General features: G+C 31.3%; 2 protein-coding genes across 2 annotated transcripts in view; one reads left to right on the top strand and one right to left on the bottom strand.

Annotated features, from left to right (window-relative positions):
- LOC149486453 (uncharacterized) overlaps positions 1-15,975 on the top strand; it is a 32,081-nt gene extending 16,106 nt beyond the window's left edge. The window contains exons 22-46 of the mRNA XM_089698096.1: positions 309-407; positions 704-811; positions 1,351-1,446; positions 2,077-2,165; positions 2,614-2,737; positions 4,619-4,813; positions 4,984-5,043; positions 5,855-6,086; positions 6,216-6,269; positions 6,855-7,006; positions 8,429-8,548; positions 9,368-9,583; positions 9,910-9,984; positions 10,318-10,510; positions 10,892-10,966; positions 11,270-11,403; positions 11,834-11,986; positions 12,216-12,349; positions 12,893-13,010; positions 13,290-13,414; positions 13,821-14,086; positions 14,629-14,693; positions 14,783-14,942; positions 15,180-15,376; positions 15,864-15,975. Of these exons, the coding sequence (XP_089554222.1) occupies positions 309-407; positions 704-811; positions 1,351-1,446; positions 2,077-2,165; positions 2,614-2,737; positions 4,619-4,813; positions 4,984-5,043; positions 5,855-6,086; positions 6,216-6,269; positions 6,855-7,006; positions 8,429-8,548; positions 9,368-9,583; positions 9,910-9,984; positions 10,318-10,510; positions 10,892-10,966; positions 11,270-11,403; positions 11,834-11,986; positions 12,216-12,349; positions 12,893-13,010; positions 13,290-13,414; positions 13,821-14,086; positions 14,629-14,693; positions 14,783-14,942; positions 15,180-15,376; positions 15,864-15,974 (3,351 nt within the window). The 3' untranslated portion in view covers position 15,975. The remainder of the gene's footprint in view (positions 1-308; positions 408-703; positions 812-1,350; positions 1,447-2,076; positions 2,166-2,613; positions 2,738-4,618; positions 4,814-4,983; positions 5,044-5,854; positions 6,087-6,215; positions 6,270-6,854; positions 7,007-8,428; positions 8,549-9,367; positions 9,584-9,909; positions 9,985-10,317; positions 10,511-10,891; positions 10,967-11,269; positions 11,404-11,833; positions 11,987-12,215; positions 12,350-12,892; positions 13,011-13,289; positions 13,415-13,820; positions 14,087-14,628; positions 14,694-14,782; positions 14,943-15,179; positions 15,377-15,863) is intronic.
- Positions 15,868-19,154, bottom strand: LOC149486452 (cytochrome P450 6j1-like). The gene is made up of 8 exons (XM_089698098.1): positions 18,756-19,154; positions 18,337-18,492; positions 18,020-18,204; positions 17,617-17,771; positions 17,292-17,410; positions 16,963-17,068; positions 16,622-16,870; positions 15,868-16,451 (listed from the first exon to the last, which is right to left on the bottom strand). The coding sequence occupies exons 1-8, from the start codon at positions 19,113-19,115 to the stop codon at positions 16,294-16,296; spliced, it is 1,488 nt and encodes a 495-aa protein (XP_089554224.1). The 5' UTR covers positions 19,116-19,154; the 3' UTR covers positions 15,868-16,293.

The raw sequence follows: 19,154 nt of genomic DNA, 5'->3' as shown, positions 1-19,154 counted from the left end.
CAATTAAAATAATTATTAGGTATGTGATCGTTTGTTTTTTCGCGTGGTCTGTTGTTTCAATATGAAAACTTCCTGAAAGGATGGTAGGCAGTTTAATTAATAGAGTAAGGCTTAAATTTGGATTATGAACAATAGTTAAATATATTTTTATAAAATTAAGTTTATTTACGCGCCTACATAAAAATCATTTATAAATTTTATCAACTATAGGTACCAAATAATTAAAGGAACTTAGTGCTATGTTGATACTCAAAACCACACTGAAATAGCAAAATACCATAATTTTAATATATGTTGTTTAATTACAGGGTTATTGTAACAAACTCAATAACATGGGAAAAGTTGTGTCATCAGTTCATCCGGGGGACTTCTTCGGCAGCACTGAAATGTTATATGGACTTCCTAAAGTATGAGATATTCACATTAAAAATAATAATTTATAATATTTACTTTAATGAATCTAAACACATTACAATGTGAAATCAGATTGCTAAAATTGAAACCATACCTAAATTTAAGTAGTTTATCTCTTCGTTGATCAATCATTGCAACATTTGGAACTCCTTTATTATTCTCCTATTCCTTTCCTACATTCAGTACTACAAACATTCGCTAACACCCGCATAAACACTAAAAACCGCACAAGGACGCAATGAATCAACTCTAATAACAACATAGCAGCAATACCGCGAACTAATTCCAGGTATACACCGTGCTGACAACGACAAATTGCATATTACTGCATTTGGAGTACACTGCCCTGGTACAATGCTGGAGCACCTTCCCCGACATCACTCACGCTATTATCGCGGTATGATTCATGCATTTAATATGCTGCCGCGGAAATGAAACTGTTCACTGATATGTGCAGATTAAACTGGGTTTAGTAATACTGGTTTGTAGTCTGTAGGTGTTTGTTTAGGTAGAATGCAGTTTTGATGTTTGAATAGTAGATAATATAGGTAATATGCTAGGGTATGAAACCCCAATTAAGTATATTATTAGGACCAATAAACTAATCCTTCTGACGCACTGGAGGAAAAAATTGCTGATATAGGTATATCAACTTTTAAATCAGATAAAATTTTCATTTCTTATCACGCCTATGTAATACAAGTTTAAATAAACAGCTTAAAGAAAGGATACCAACCATAATTCCAAATAGGTCTTTCCCCCCATCTTTAGCATAACCTTCCCCTTATCTATAGAAGTTTCCAGTACCATTTTCCAAGCGCAAACGTGCTATCCAATAATCCCAGCATAGAATATTCAATAGTCATGCAGCATACACGTAATCCACTCATTGTAAGTGTAAGTGCTTGGAAAATTATTAATGTTTCCATTCGCTAGACTCTTGAAGACGACGAGATACGCCGACAGGCGTCGCAGTTTGAGGACGCTAAGCTCCTAGTCGGCAGAATAGACGCTAAAACTAATAGAATAGCGGTGAATATCGTTTTTGTTATGTTATTATTAGATTAACAATTTTGGATTTTTAATATTTAGTTTCATATAATTCAAAAGCTAAATGTTTATAAATGTTTTTTTTAAGAATAGGAAAAAATTCGATCACAAGGCGAAGCTGCGTTATTTTTTGCCAATCCGTGGCAACGCTTAGCGTCTTGGTCACCTGTGATCCCGCCTAAGCAATCGAGTCTCTTCTACTTTTTCATTTTTTGTGACTACTTTGATTTACTGAACTATACAATAGCGATCAGTTACATAAGCACCGCATATTTATTGCTATTACTGTCCTTGTATTTTTTTTATAAAAATAATTATATAATATTATGTTAGCTGGGTTCAATTCCCGATCACCCGACGAAAAAATAACTCGGTCTAACAGGACACAGAAGGCAGATCACCTACTTGACCGTAAAGAAAGTCGATCAGTGAAACAGAGGTATAATGCATCCGCCCTACAAGCGGACGTGGGAATTCATACACACACTATTTTATTTTGATTTTATTCTATTTTTATTCCATCTTTGTTATAAACCTCGTAACTTGGCATACATGTCGTGCACTTTGTGCTGAATTGTGAAGGAATAAAATATAATACATGTTACATTTCAGCAAGAAATAAAGGAAAGTTTCGTTATATTGAGTGGTCGGAGAGAAAAGCTACAGTACGTAGAAGCCTTTGAAAACTTGGGAATTATGAAGTGAGTTGTGTTAATGCATAGTTAAGATTCGGTTTTATAAAGTTCAATTTATATTTTATAAAAGTAAAGTATTGGTAATATACTAGACTATATTGTTTCGAAAGCTTTGTTGTTGTTATCAGTTACAAGACTTTAAAATAATATTAACGTTTAATATTTTTCTTCACTTGTGTGCCCACAAGTAGATAGGAATATAAAAAACATAGACAGACCGACGAAAAGCTTATTATGACAGTAGAGTCACACATGTATTTGTATCCAAAAATGATAATATGCGAGAAAAAATCTTCTATTCAAAAATTAATATTAAACAAGCGATGTCTACGTCGTTCCATGTTTGGTAATCATGTTCAATAACCCATCTTTCAATATCGATTTGAGATCAATCTCTATAACGTAATTGAAACTAATCCCGACATTGTATTTCAATATATATTGTATATTTTAGATACATTCGTTACATATTTGTGCCTGGTACTATTACGCCTCATGGATTATTTTTAAAAGGATGGTGTGCGTTGCGCTTTTTGATTGCCATACATTATGCACTGATAATCCCGTATAATATTGCTGTGAGTGATATTCATATTTATAACCTATTCCGATTTGTAATATTTGTATGTTATAGGTCAATAAACTCTGTGGTATTAACCGGTTTATTTAATCGTGACATTTTTTGTGATATTAGGGACATTTTCAAGTGTAAATTGTTTAAACTGCTTTTATAGTTTCAGGTATTTGTCGTTGTGACGACATAGAAAAAATAATTTCATTATTTTCTTAATTGAATAACAATAACCTAATAGAGATTTTCATTAAAAAGCGCTACCAAAGCTTAGCCTAGTTGAATAAATTAATCTTTCAATATCTAGAACTTGTTAAGTTTCTAAATTGAAGTAAAAGTTATCAGTCGACGCCGTAATTTCCAAATTTCAATCACCATCAATTTAACATTTGTCTTGTTAGACTGGGGTAGAAGCCTTTAAAAATAATGAAAAGATAAAAAAAATCGCAGTCGGATGAAACCCATTAGAAAAGGAGGGGAATATGATGAAAATGTAAGGAAAAATAAATTACGGTCAATCCGAGTTCGGGAAGCGGGAGGGGGGAGCTTTTAAGAGAAAAAAATGGTTTCTCTCGATTTCCGACAAAACTACAAGTCCTATAGAAAAAAGTTCAATGGCAAAGTTGTAGGTAATTAAAAGTTCTACAACTTTTGTATTCACAATTTTTTCACATAACCTCAAAATTTAGGTGAAAAATTAAAAAAACCAAGTTTTTGGTCTTTTATTTTTATCTACTTCAAAATTTATATTTTTTCTACGAAATTTGGTGGAAACTTACTTTATTATGTCCCAAATACACTGTAATATATTTGATTGAAAATATTTATTTTTTCGCCTTATTTTGAATTAATACCAAAAAAACAACCTAATTTTCAATCGAAAAGTCACCCGTCAAAATATCAGCTTTTTTCAAAAACTTGGGGTGCCTTTTATTCATTGAAATCTCAACTTTCATATGGTGTAAAAAAAAATAAACACCACCATAGTAAATGTTCTCAGGAAATGCATACAAACAGTGTAATAATGAGCTTTTACTAAATCAGGCACACTTCTTGAACTCTATATCTTCTCTTGTATCGGCTTTTCGGTAATATTTCAAAAGAAAAATAATTATCTGTTCTAAGTTTAATATTTTACAGCATATTCAAAAGCAAAATGATGTCGATAAAAACATTTCAGGTAGTTCGAGAAGTGTGCCTGATTTAGTAAAAGCTAATTTTCACACTGTTTGTATGCATTTCCTGAGAACATTTACTATTGTGGTGTTTATTTTTTTTACACCATATGAAAGTAGAGATTTCAATGAATAAAAGGCACCCCAAGTTTTTGAAAAAAGCTGATATTTTGACGGGTGACTTTTCGATTGAAAATTAGGTTGTTTTTTTGGTATTAATTCAAAATAAGGCGAAAAAATAAATATTTTCAATCAAATAAATTACAGTGTATTTGGGACATAATAAAGTAAGTTTCCACCAAATTTCGTAGAAAAAAAATAAATTTTGAAGTAGATAAAAATAAAAGACCAAAAACTTGGTTTTTTCAATTTTTCACCTAAATTTTGAGGTTATGTGAAAAAATTGTGAATACAAAAGTTGTAAAACTTTTAATTACCTACAACTTTGCCATTGAACTTTTTTCTATAGGACTTGTAGTTTTGTCGTAAATCGAGAGAAACCATTTTTTTCTCTTAAAAGCTCCCCCCTCCCGCTTCCCGAACTCGGATTGACCGTAATTTATTTTTCCTTACATTTTTATCATATTCCGCTCCTTTTCTAATGGGTTTCATCCGACTGCGATTTTTTTTTGTTTCAAAAATTATCTACTCTAGTCTATGTGGTAAATATTAAATTATGTTTACTATTCAGAAATAGATGAAACTTATTTCAGACGAAACAAAATAAATTCGGCGGTGGTTATAACTGGATGGACATATTTCTTTACTTGGATATTATTGTAATGTCTTATGTGGCATACTATAATGACAAATCGTTATTGGTAACCCATCCTCTACTCACTGTTTCTCGATATCTAAAACATGCGTTCATATTGGATATTTTGAGCGTATTTCCTTTTGAAGAATTGGTTTGTATAGAGTTGTTTTATAATTATTGATTTTTAAGTTTATATTCAATCAGGTTAAATAAGTTTCACTTTGTATATTGAATGTTTTAACTTTTAATAATTCGCCGTCGCCGCCATGCAGTTTATTTAGCTCTCATTATTTATTTTAATTAATATGTTTCAATTTTCAGCTGAGAATAATAAATGACCACTCGGATCTTGATCTATATCGTCTAAATAGAATGTTATTGGTAAGTTAATTTACTAGGTACTTGTATGTGTATTATTTGATGATTCTTTATTGAATTATTGATAATATATTTTAATGTAGTACGAGTTACTAGTACCTCATATGCTATAGATAACTAAGTGCAAAAAGTAACTGACATTAATCGTAAGATATTTTTTTAAAACCTACATCGTATAGTGCACAAAATTCCCACGGTAAATATGCTATTATTTCAACGTTCATATTTTATGGTAGTGTGGTAAAACCCAGGTGCAAGCCAATCCAATTTATTTCCCGTGCATCCAGAATTTTTAAAATACCCGCTTTAGTCGCAAATTACTGCGATACCTCGACTTATATTTTGGCACTGAGATAAAAATTTGGCCAGACTAAGTACAGCTGAATGATAAAAGTTTTTGTTTGGTGGTTAAGTGATTTGACGGAAAAATATACTAAAATTATATTGTTGAATATTGCACTAGAATCTAGATGCTCCATAGATGCCCAATGACCGATTTACAAATGTTTTTCTGAGCGAAAGCTTTCCGGTCTTCAAAATATGTTTACATTTCGAGAGATTCAATTTTGTATTTTAGGCTTGAAGTTTGAACTTGGATCCTGAAAACAATCTTTACCGTAATAACTGCTTATAATAAGATAATGTAGCTTTACATAGTTCAAATAATGTTGAAAATTGGTTTTCTCTATTTATTTCCCTTTATAATATTATTGTTCAGCTTCAATGAATTTAATTATATCCACATCGCACTTGATTATTTTTTAACAGATTTTAGTTATTTTAACACTTAAAAATAAAATAAATTATATTACAGGTAACCCGAATAACCAGCACATTTTCGTACTGGGAAAGCGATATAATGCGTGCGAATCAAGTCGTAGTTCTGCTAAAGTTCCTACCTTTAGTGATAACAATAGTAAACTTTGCGACCTCCTTCGTCTTTATGAATTCCTGTGTGACCTATAGGGATAAGAAGTCTTATTATATTCTAGTTAATTGTTCCAAAGTCTTTCTGCTTTCACAAAATTCTAATAATGAAATAAGATGTAAGTATGTTTATTAATTATTGTTAGTTCATAAGATATTGTAATATGTGAACCAAATTATACTTTTTATACTTTATAAATAGAATAAATACGATACCTATTACTATTAATTACATTAATTTGTTTCAGACGCAATAACAGAATACATACGAATATTTTATTGGGTGTTCGAAGTGTTTGTGGGTAATTTAATTGTTAGAAATAATTTAAACAGGTTGAAAGTAGGTCATAGAAACACTATAAATAAATGTAAATGCGTAATTGTGTCGGTTTATAGCAAACATGTATTTATATGATTAATTAAGTATGTAACGGGTAAATTAGAGATTGGAATGAATTATTTCATTTATTTATTTAATCATGCTTTACTTCTTTAACCTTATACAAAGTGAAACTTTTCCTGTCATTCCCATCATGTACCTATAGTTACAAACACTTAGCTACAATTCTTAAAAATATAAATTGCAATAAATGTCGAACAATATATTCATCTATACTAATATTATAAAGCTGAGTTTGTTTGTTTGTTTGTTTGAACGCGCTAATCTCGGGAACTACTGGTCCGATTTGAAAAATTCTTTCAGTGTTAGATAGCCCATTTATCGAGGAAGGTTATAGGCTATATATCATCACGCTACGACCAACAGGGGTGGAGCCACGGGGGTGAAACCGCGCGGAGCAGCTAGTTTATAATAAATTGTTAGGTATCTCTTTTTATTATCAAGACATCAAGAAATACTCTTATAATAATTTTACTTTATTCTCTAGGATGCGGTTGTACACCAGTAGTAGTTGCCAATACAGTGGACGTTTGGCTCACTATGGTGTTACAAATAGCTGGAGTCCTTTACTTTGCGTTCATGTTTGGACACATTGCTTCCACAAGATCGGCGGCAGTGCACGCTCTGCTTGAACATAATGTAAGATTTTATTATACCTTTACTAGCTTATATACTAATTATTCGACTTCGTTCATTCTGTTTGAGCTTGTGACCTGTATTGTAATTTCATCTTCTTTGAAATACATAGTTTGTAATCCGTATCCTACAAACTCGCCAAATTCACATCAAAAATTATTTCAAATCTCCAAAGTTTACACCCTGGACGAGTTTAAAAAGATATAGATAACTAGTTAATCAGACAAAGGAAGAAATTTGATATAAATGGTACCTTGGTACACATCATATAAATAACGCTAAGAATACATTCATATCAGAAACATGCAAAAAATCCAATAGATGCTTTGATTTTATTTTAAGTAATGTAGGGTTACATTTTTACATTATGTCGGGAAAAAAATTTCTTCAAAGTATTTTTCAAATCAGCATTAAAAACTATGCGGAAAAATAAGGCAATATTTCATGAGGTTTTCGCAACAAACAAGCGCATAAAGCACTACGGAAAATATATTCTGAATATACTTACGATCTACAGAAAAAATTAATAGAAAAATTTAATAACGTTCACGTCATATTACCATCAATTAGTATACTCGCTCTAGTCGACCCGTAAAATATAACGCAACATTGATTTTTTAATTGACGCTAAAAATAAAATTAAAAATACATTAGAGCTACTCTATAAAGTACTTTAAAACGTTTTGAATTTTTTTTTTAATAATAGCATCGTGGGTGTTGTCAACTGAAGATGGGTTTTATATCAGAGTCGAGATCAAAAGCGAGACGTTCATGCTATCGTAAAATTCATAAATGATAAATAAATCTCTATTCGTCTGAGGGCGGATATTAAAAAGGCTTGAGATACACATGACAGATACAAGGGATAAAAATAAATACGTATGTTGCATGCGTATTTCAATATGTCCTCAACCGAAGGGTGATATGATTATATGAAATTATAGAAATGTTTTGAAAATAATAGTATAGAGTGAATTTAAGAATATCAGATATTTTTGAAAATCTTCGATAGAGTATAGTATGTGGATGTTTTTGATCTATATACTTTTTGCCGTTCATATAAAAGAATTAAAAATGAGACTTTCATTATTATAAATTTCAATATATCAATTTCTTTCTTTCATTAAATCGACTTTACCCAAATATATCAACAAAAAAGACATAAGTTAGTAGAGTCTTAAATAACTGAAAAAAATAACGCATTAAGTTGTAAAACCTTAATAATCACATTAAACTATTAACGACCTTTGCCACGAAATAACCAACCGATACAATTTAACTTTGCAAAACATTATTAAGTTTTAATATTCTCCAGCATGGCAAGATAAAAAATATAGGCAACGAAACTTTCGTCATTAAAAACGTTACGCCGGTACAACAATAATTATAGTTACTTTTAATGAGCTCAGTTCTCGTTGCTTTTAGGAAAATACGAGGGATTTGGAGAACTTTTTGTATCAAGAGAATGTGGATCCCATACTGACTGTGAAAACGTTGAAGTATTTCGAATATGTATGGAAGAGGACGCACGGGAGCAATCCACAGGTCGGGATTTGTATTTCTTTTGTATTGTTTTGCTGACGGTATATTTTTTTGTAAATTTATGTTCCTGCCTAAATTTGGCATGAAATATCAATACCGCTGTTATTCACAAGTTTTTTATGTTGTAATTGTATGTACGTATTGTATTTTTGTATTGACATGCCTTGTCATACAGCTTAAGTACGAATAAATATATTACCTTCTATATCCAGGAATATATTTAAACCTATTATTAGAATATATTTAGACCTAGGTCCATATAATTATATCACAATTTCTCTTAACGCCCTATAAATAAGAACAAATTATTACCACAAGCAAAAAGGTCGGTCGCAATTGACTTTTTCATATATTTCTCCAAAGGCCACACGCAGAGGTTACATAACAAATGACGTTAATTACGCTGTGCGAAACCTTTTCTTATTTTCGTATGTATTGGCAGTAAAATTTGCCAATAACACCTGTGACTAAAATTGAGTTAACTGAAAATTATCACGAAATATATTATAAACAAGATTTATTATAACGAAAAGAAAAAACGAGACTGCAAATTTATGTAGCCTATAAGCTCACTACCACAATTTTGATGATTACATCGACACCTAATAGTTCAATAACCGTGCAGCGCTTGTGGTTGTATGGTCTATCAAAGAAAATATATACTTAAACTCCAAAAACACAACCCTCCTTTGTCAGTCGGGTAATAAAGCAATAACTTGTAACATCCAATAATTTTCCTATAAAATAAAAGATAGGCACATATTATACGTTACAAAGAATAACATCAATTTATACCATCCACAAAGAATAAACGATTTTTAGGAAATCTGTCGCGGTCTAAACTCAGCGTTGATGGAAGACACTCTAGTGTTCATGTACGAGAAAGCGCTCCGGGAGGTGCCGCTGTTCGGTAAAGTGGAGCGTTCCTTTATCAGAGTCATTACGCAGCATCTCCACGAAATGTACTTCCTGAAGGGCGATACCGTGGTGCAGTGTAAAGATATACAGACGAACATTTATATCATTTACAGGGGAAAGGTAAAATTTTATAAAATGTCTCTGTAAGGCAGGTTTCCTTTTACGTGTTTTGTAAAATAACATAAACTATGGATGATAATAATTTGCTAGAAATTCGTAGAATTCTCGTGACTTCTGACAAATTCTTCTTTAAACTTTGCGATTATAAAGTAACAACACAAATATTAGAATTTTAGTAAACAACGTAATATCTTACGTAACGTCCAAAACAGATAAAAATGCTGTTTGGTGCTTTGAAAAAGTTGTATCTACATTTCAATGTAATTGGTGTAATTTGTTTCGTTTATTTCCTGCAAAATAAATTGCTGTATTAATCTTTCTTTTAGGTTGATGTATTGAGCTCGTATAATGAAATGATTACGTGTATGGGAACCGGTGGCATGTTTGGCAATTTCACTGGAGTGAGTTCATTAATAATTTGTACGGTTTTATAAGCTCTAATTTTGTACTTATTTTGTGTGCTTTTATCGTGTATCCTTAAATTTATTTTCATTTAAATATGAACAATTTACTTATAGCTAGAAGTTTTAAAATTATATGTAGTAAATGTTAAGACTCTTTCTACTAATATTACTATTTCAACTACAATATTTTTATTTTCAAATAATTTTAAATTTTTAATTCTGTAACATCTTATACAAAACTTAAGGGTATCTCACTATAAGTTATTTCAAAGAAAGCATTTCAACTCTATTTATAGTTTTATAAATTTAGCTTTCTCCCTGTTTTCATAGCAACCGATGTCTAGTTCTGAAGTGGCTATTTACGCAAGTAGAAGTCTAGATTTGCTCGTAATACCCTCGCAGACGTTCTTCAACTTAGTGAAATATTATCCCAAAATACAAGCACCTTTACAAAAGGCGTTTGAAGTTTCCAAAGATTATATATTACCCATTTCCATGGACAATGAAGATGATGAATCGTCTGGTAAATAAAAATAAGTTCTTTTAAATAACTTCAGTTATGTTCTGTAACTTGTTTTAAAATATCTTCTGGAAAGTTTAATAGGCATATCAAAAATTGCAAAAAAGTATCGAAGCAAAAGTTTCATCATCATTCATCCGATGTTGATTAGTTTCCGAACTTTTTATTCCCGATAAAAGTATTTCTAAAAGAACCTGATTTAAAGTATATGCCGCATCAAGACTAGACCAAATTTAATGCTGTAGTCATGTTTCCATCTGGATTAAAATTGTAATCGTAGATATTATCAAATGTATAATTTTTGACTGACTGACTGACTAGCGTGACTTTTAAACATGTCGTTTCATTCATTTTATTGCATTCAGTTTAATGTAATATTTCCAGAAGGTTCTGATTTTGACAATGCATCACAAGGAACAGGCTTTGATTCCAGAAGCGGATCTAGTAGATTTGACTTTGGTATGTTATTAACTCTTATCTATCAATTTCAATTTCAGGTTGATTTTCATAAGTTCATTCATTAGTATTTATTCTCTTCCCTTGTATGATTGTATTATAATCTATAATACAGTTATTATCTCGTAAAAACATTATTTTTTTTGCGAGATAATAAACACTTTTTTACGTGTATTACTTATGTGCCTATCCATTTATATTTTTAGAAACATTGGCTTGTAGCAAATTTCAATTCGATTCAAGACAAAAGAGAGTTTTATAACGTTACACATTTCTCAATCATGGCTTGTAAATCTCCTATAACAGCTGGTCCCACATCAGTACGTAGTTCTCAATCTACGAGTAATGTGAGCCAGGCCAAGTCTGCGGCTAGCGTGCTGACTTACCAGAGTTACATGGATGTCAATAATTTGTTAAAACCAGGCTCTAGGCTATTTCAGGTTACGATTGTTATTATTTCTTTAGACATATATCTATTAACCTTTGCTCATATTTCAATGTTACTATCTACTATCCCTACTTGTGGTCACTTCTTTTTTTTGTATCTCATGGTCACTTTTATGTGTTTGTCATCTTTATTCTCCCGACGCAACCAGACCTACTCTTAAAATTTTTTGTTTACAACCTATTGAATATACATATTCAATAGGTTGTACAACGAAATGTTCCTATTTATATCCCTAAGTGGAAAACCAAAATTTGCCGGGTCAGCTAGTTTCTATGAGGAAACGTCTTCAATAATGTTTAGTCTATTATTATCATGTATGGTTTGGACAAGTCCTATTATAAGAATAGACCAAACCACACAGGTTCTTTCTGGGAACTTGCTCTAAATAGATATTAGTAATTCGTTACTAAAATTTGTTTCAGGGATTTGGATATTTGACTAGTATCATGGTAACGTGCAACTACATCTTGACTTTATACGAAGTAACTACATTGAACGATTGTAACATTATATTTTGGTTACAATCTGTATGCGATGTATTTTTCTTTTTGAAGATATATTTAAGCATGCATCAGGTAATGTACAATTCAGGTAACGTACTAAAGGTTTATAAAATTATGTACATAAGTTTTCTTCAAGGAAAATGAGCACTTTTTATATAAAATAGTTCTAGGGTGTTTATATTCCGTTCTTATTAATTCCGAAAAAAGTATTTACACTCTTCTCAAGCAATCAACTGATAAAAAAAATAATAAAAAAAGCATTTTCAAATGTAAATGAATAACGCTAGGCACTCCATCACAGGGGTATGTGAACAGACATGGCGAGCTGGTAATGAATTCGGTTAAATGCCGAAAGCGATATTACAAACATAAATTGTGGCTTTGGAGCGATCTGCTCGCTAACTTGCCGCTCGAATTGTTTGGCTTCTGTTTTCCGTGAGTCGTGCCAATTTTTTACATGGCTTTAATTTATTGTGTTCGGAAATCTATTTATGGTAAGCAACTTCAACTTAAGAGAGTATTAGACTAACATGTGACTTTTCAAACATTGAGAAATTTTTTCTTTGGAGAAATTTCATTGGAATTTCAGTGGAAACAAAACAGTATTCCCAACTAGCAACGGATAAAGGACACTCTTTCCACGTTTGCAATTGCTTGGTGACCGAAGCGAAACAAAATACGGGTTTTTTTGAAATCCCAAAGATTTTGCGGTCTGCATCGAGCTTCGATTTTCCTGATTGACTTTTCAAGTCTATGTTCGATGTAACAATTTTCTACTTTGATTTTTTTGTTTAACTAGCTTTTTCCACCTGCGGATTCGCCCGCGTTTTATGTTAGTCCAAGTTACCATAGAGGGTGTGTGTGTGTCCAATTTCATTGTATTCGGTTTAGTAGTATTTCCGTGAGAGAGTAACAAACATACTCACAAACTTTCGCATGCATAATATGTATTAGTATGATTTTCTTTTATGTGTGAAGGCACCCAGTGTTCGCAATGCATTACTTCCGTGTCAACAAACTGTTTCGACTCAAATACCTGGTGGAGTTCTATCGCAAGACGTCAGCGGAACTAACGAACAATCTCACTACTCTGCAGGTAACTTTATAATAATGTTTTCAACTAAACTTTTTACGCCCACGGCTACTCGTTAGAACTGCTAGTTAATTTGGTTTGGGAATCTGTAGCGAATGTCGCGGTAAAGGAATTTCGTATTTTGTATGATACAAATACAATATATATAATTTATAAATATACAGTGTGTTGTACAAATAAAGATTATGTAACATTTATCAAATAAATTGGTAGATTTGATAATATAAATCAATGATATTAATTATTAATAGTTTTAATTGAGACATTTTCTTAATTTTACAGACAGCGATGACGGTATTCATTGTAGCTCTATTAATCCATACTTTAACTTGTATTTGGTTGCTATCACTTATGGCCATATCACCGATCAGTATAATACGAACCCTCAAAATGCATCTACTCGATGAGTAAGTAAATAAATCATTAAACTTTCCCGAACAAGTAAAAATAATCATACTACTAAAATATTTCGTTATTCTAAGTTCTTAATAAGGAAAGTCTCCAAGTTTTATTATAAGAGTGATGAATAAGGAAAATGTATACCAAGAAAAAAGTTTTTATTACTTTATTCTTTTAACACTCAAAATTAATCCGTCAGACCTGTTTTAATAGGGTATGATGAGTTAAAAATGTAAAAAAAAAAAATATCTTAATTTTATGAATTATATTTCTTTTGTATTTTACTTGATAAAGAGTTCTTCTAACTTATTAAAATGCTTTCTGTATGCAAAAGATTCACTTTTTTATTTTTACATAAGAGTCCAGTGAAATAACATTGATTTGAAGTTTCTTTCAAAGTTAAATTACCTACAGGGACACTCCACAGAGGCGGTGGGATTACACCACCTCTTTCTATATAGTAGTTTCCGAACTAACTTCAACTGGAGGCGACGAGTTCGTAGTGGGCGAAGCTATTTCGATGATCATTTTAGCCATTTGCCTTATCTGTGGTAAAATTTTAGCGGCAATCGTCGTTGCTACGGCGATACAAATTGCTTATTCGTCTAAATATGCGTTGAATAACTATGAGATGGCGACCACGGAACTTATTGACTATTTGAAGAATCAAGGATTGTCGAGTACGTTGATTTGGATGTTATGTTTTATATCTATAATATAAAAATGAATCCCAAAATGTGTTGGTAAGCGCATAACTTGAGAACGGCTGAACCGATTTCGATAATTCTTTTTTTATTAAGTATATTCCTTGAAGTACGAGGATGGTTCTTATGTAGAGAAAACGTAAATATGTACCACGGGCGAAGCCGGGGCGGACCGCTAGTACTTAATAAATGTATTAAAATTAAGTTCAGTAGGGAGTTAATTGTTAAATTATTTTGCAAATTTAATAAAAAAGATGAATACTTAGATACTTTATAAACAAACAAATAATAATTTATTTACTGAACATGCCCCATTTAGGAGATACGTTGTGATTTGCGGTTTGGTTAATTTTAACACTGAATTAAATTTAATCAGTACATACTAAAATTCACGATTTGTATGATATTGTACGGATTGATTTGATTTAAATAATATGTGATATACTTACAGTAATTTTAATATTTTCATCTACTAATTGATTAAGATTAGAAATCAATAAAATATTTTTATTTACAAGAATACCAGACAAAAAAGTTTTGGACATACGTACGCCAACTTTGGGTGACCGAGCGCGGGAGGCAGGTAAATAATTTCATTAGGTATTATAAAGGTAATTTTTTATAAATTTCTTTAAAAATAACTCTAAAAATTAACATTAATATTTTCATCAGTTACCAGTACTATTGTCCAAAACACCGTATGTGTTGCGATGTGACCTGATGTCAGCAATGTTCGGTCAGCATTTGCGGAATTGTTATGTATTCGCCGACACCGGGGAACCCTTTCTCCGACAGTTAACTGTCGCCTTGGACTATAAAGTTTATTTTCCTGGTGAGCCTCTTGGTTATTGTTAAAACAATTATATCTAGCTCATTCAGTAAATTAAAGAAACAGCCTCGCCAATTATTTGCTACACGAAGCAGATCGGTCGGTGTGGATTGTTGACCCTCCTATATAATTTACTAAAACAAATTATTACATGAAAAACGACTGCCTCCTACCTCCTCCTCTACCTCCTTTTTTAAAACATATTTATCTTAAAAAAAACACTGTAATTTATATTCATAGGAAACTACATAGTCGTCGCTGGAGATAGTGAGGCTAGAATGCACTGGGTGGCGAGTGGCACTGTATCAGTGCTATCAGTTAGAGCAGACTTTACCGAAACAACGCACGAGGTTCTGGTGCCCGGCGATGTGTTTGGGATCATGCAGGGCTTGAACAGGGGCATATGCCACTGTTTCTCTTATCGAGCTGATACAAGAGTGAGTAAAAATATATAATAACGTAGAAGTAATCTTTTTACATAAGTAAGCTGTAAGTATCTGATTTATTTAATAATTTTACAATTTTCTGTAACCGTTGGAATTGTGGGACTTCAGTGATGTATTGCACATCTGCTTTTTTATTGATTTTCTGTAGGAACAATTTTAATTAGTCTAATTATAATACTTAGGCGTTTCGCGAGTCCGTGACACCTTTTTGTGGGAATCGAACCCAGGTTGTCATGATTCTATAACATACCCCATGACGTCGTTGTATAGCCTAAACTACTAAAGAGGTGAAATAAAATATTTGTTTAAAAGGTATATCAGTGGAAAAATTCTCAGAAGTAGGGTATTACTAACTTCGCTTCGGAGTGTATAACTCCGTTCAAGTAGTTCGTTCTCAGATAAATTGATTCATAGAACGCCCAGGCACAATCTTATCATTCACATAATTATTTATTTAATTATAATATCATACTTTTAGGTTGGAATATTGACACTATCTTTGGATTCTTGGATCAACATATTAGAATATTTTCCAGAAGCCAAGAGTATAATAACGGATCGATCAGAAATATTATTTACTAAAATTTAAATTATAGCGTACTTTATAAATAATAATTTAACCTAATAATACTATGCGTGTAATTGAAGAAAATGATGTACGATATGAGTAATATTAAACAGTATTTTGTCTCTTCGATTAATAATTTTGTTTTTATTTGAATCTACAAAATAATAATAGCAGTACCATAATTTCTCAATAAAATATATTCATTAATATAAAATTATAATATTAAAGTTATTTAACAGGTAGTCTTATTCACATATCATATAGGTTCCTTACAATTTGTGAACATCGCTTTCATAAACTGCCGATCAATTTGCTAAAACTGTTTATTATCTAACTATGTTTATCTTGCGACAAACTTGACACTTCCTCCATTACTGGGCGATAATACAATACTGTAGGGATCACTTTCTAAAATATACGGCATTGCTGGCTCTATTCTAAATTTATGCACCACATGAGCTATGGCCGTTCGAAGCTGCAACATGCCGTAACGTTTACCTAAAAGATATTTAAATTATTAATGAAATAATATTTTAAAGCATACTTAAAAGCTTTTGAAGAGTTCTTATAAGAGCCAAATCTATTATATTCACAATATATTGTGAGATTAAATAAAAGAGAAACAGAAGAAATTGTATTTCAAAATAATCTGACAAAAAAATCCAAACCTATACAAGACCGGTGTCCTTCTCCAAATGGTAAAAAGGTATAATTAAGAGTATCAAAGTCAGCCATGTCAAGGAATCGTTCTGGGCGCCACTTTTCTGGCTCTGGGAAGAATCTTTCATCATGATGAAGAGCAACTAAATTCACGTATATAGGAATACCCTTTTCAACGATGACGTTATCAGTCAATTTATAGTCTCTTACGGCCACTCTATCTAAATGTTGTAATGGCACGTATTTACGTAATGTTTCTGGAATTAAAACAATATATTATAGATAATAAGAAAAGTCTTTGTACTTAATTATTTTCTTCATATTTGGAAGCCTTATAAACTTTTCGTACCATTAATTGTAGCAGTAAGGTATTTCATTTCGACTAAATCGTTATAGTCTAGAACTTGTTTTCCAGTTTGACGAAGAGCGTTGTCAATTTCCTTGTAAAGTGTTTCCTTGAATACAAAATGAGAGGATTAATATTTTGCCGAGAATTGTCTGTCTTGATAGAAACTTAAGATATTAACTACACTCTAGATGTTAGAAAACATTTGAACTCGTATCTAACGCTTTAAATTAGATTAGAGTACTTAATCAATAATTATGATATTTATAATTTGAATCAGTTATTTTGTTTATAATTAATAGGTAGGTTCTTAAAACAAATTCATATTATACCTGTTCTTCTTGGTGATACGCCAATTCAGAAAAACAATAAGTAAGTGTTGAAGTAGATGTTTCAATCGATGCCATAATAAATGCTGCGGCCTGAGCTACCATTAAATTTACACCTCGATCTGTAAACAATAATGGAGTGTTAACAATACAAAAGTTTTTACATTGTACTCTTTATGCTTTAAAATATTTTTTTTATTATTAAAAGTTGGGTCAAAATTAATACATATAATGAAATTGTATACATTCTGCTAGAAACAGCCATAGATATTTATCATTGAATTTGAGATTAAGATTATAAAAATTTGTTTTAAAAAAAAATGTTTACCAGCATCAGCGCCGCTTGTAAAATTCTCTTTTATTTTGAGGAAGTGTCCCACTAAATCCGTATCATTCTTCTCTCCTCTTTCTTCACGCTCATTAATAACGCTTCTAAACATCTTTTTCAAAAAGTCGGTAGCAGGAGCGGAGAAGAATTTCATTCTAGACAAGAAATTATTCAATTAAATTTTGTTATATAATTTAATGTATGTTTATGACGCTCTGTTGTGCACGACAAACAATAAATCTAATACTATGTAAGAAATAAGTATTGTTTTCAGTTGCAGTAAATTTATGCATTTGTGCGTCACAATCTATCATAATAGTATCTACTCTTACAAGTGCAAGAAAGTAACTGATATTTTTATCTGATTATTAAAATCCTTTCATTTTTTTAATAAAATGCTCACCTTAAGATTTCCGCCAAAGCGGGTATAAAGAATACCGTAAGTATTTCCAAGCCCCTCATAAAAGTACACTTGGCCATGTGTTTTGTTATATACCATAGTGGGGATTGATCATCGTTTAAGGTTCCCACTTTTATTCCAAAAACACTAAAAGCTAATGTATCCGATATGTACATTGCCATAAGTTCCTAAAATAAAACAGACTATTAAAAATACACAATTAATTCATCACTGTTTATTTAAATATTTTGTTTTTGAGTCATAAAAAAAAGAAATGTAACAATATAAAAAAGAAACCAAGTTGAAATTATCTAGCTTACCTTTAGATTCACATGCTCTTGCTTCTTAACAAAATCTCTTTCAATCTTCTCCGTCAATTCTCGTGAATTTATGTTCAATAAATCTGTTAATTTCTTCAAGCGTAGTGTTGTGAATATTGGTGAAAGGGCTTGTTGCATTTCCTTTCTTAATGATCCCTAATCAATAACAATATGAAATTAGAATTACATACATTTGCTTATGATTCCATAAAACAAATCACTACGATATTAATAAATCTACTTAAGCAATATAATTAGGAAATAAATACAATGATGCTAAGTTAGTAACTCGCATTGCATTTTATAAGACTACAATAAATTTTGTAATACATAAACTGTAGTAGTACAAAAAATATTTAACATTATTTATGGTAATCACATCTCAGTACCTAGTACCCAAAAGGTTTAATAAACCTTACCTTCACTACAAATAGATTAAGGGAGCCGACGGGATCCGAATCGGTTCCAGAGTAAGAAAACCGATCTTGAAAACAATCAGAATCAGATAGCACTTTCCTCGCAAGTTCAGGCGATTGTACTACTAGAGCTGGTTGAATACCCAAAAATACTCCAACGTAATCATCTGGGTGTTTCTTCTTTAAATCATAGAAGTACTGCCAAACACTCTTTCTCGTAAAAAAACCAAGGCTTCCAGCAATTAGTATCGGCTTTTCATACACAACTCCACGCACTTTCCAATAACTATATAATTTATTTAAACGCACGTAAAATAAAATAAAACAAAATATTAAAAACAGCCCAAGGAGCCACAGCAACATTTTTACGTCTTTTCTGAATGAGTAATCGAATAAATATAT

The sequence above is a fragment of the Colias philodice genome, chromosome 8, assembly GCF_061535455.1.
Source record: "Colias philodice isolate Cphi_HAF_F1 chromosome 8, ilColPhil1 Martin Lab GWU primary, whole genome shotgun sequence".
NCBI classification, from domain to species: domain Eukaryota; kingdom Metazoa; phylum Arthropoda; class Insecta; order Lepidoptera; family Pieridae; genus Colias; species Colias philodice.
The sequence above is the reverse complement of the archived record's forward strand: the minus strand, read 5'-3'. Positions and strand labels throughout refer to the sequence as shown.

Excerpts from the sequence above, each read along its gene's own strand:
- LOC149486452 (XM_089698098.1), bottom strand. The coding sequence starts at position 19,115 with ATGTTGCTGTGGCTCCTTGGGCTGTTTTTAATATTTTGTTTTATTTTA. Across the intron at positions 18,493-18,755 it reads TTAATCTATTTGTAGTGAAG|GGATCATTAAGAAAGGAAAT; the intron begins GTAAGGTTTATT and ends GTTATTGATTAG. Across the intron at positions 16,871-16,962 it reads CCTTACTGCTACAATTAATG|AAACATTACGTAAATACGTG; the intron begins GTACGAAAAGTT and ends TTTTAATTCCAG.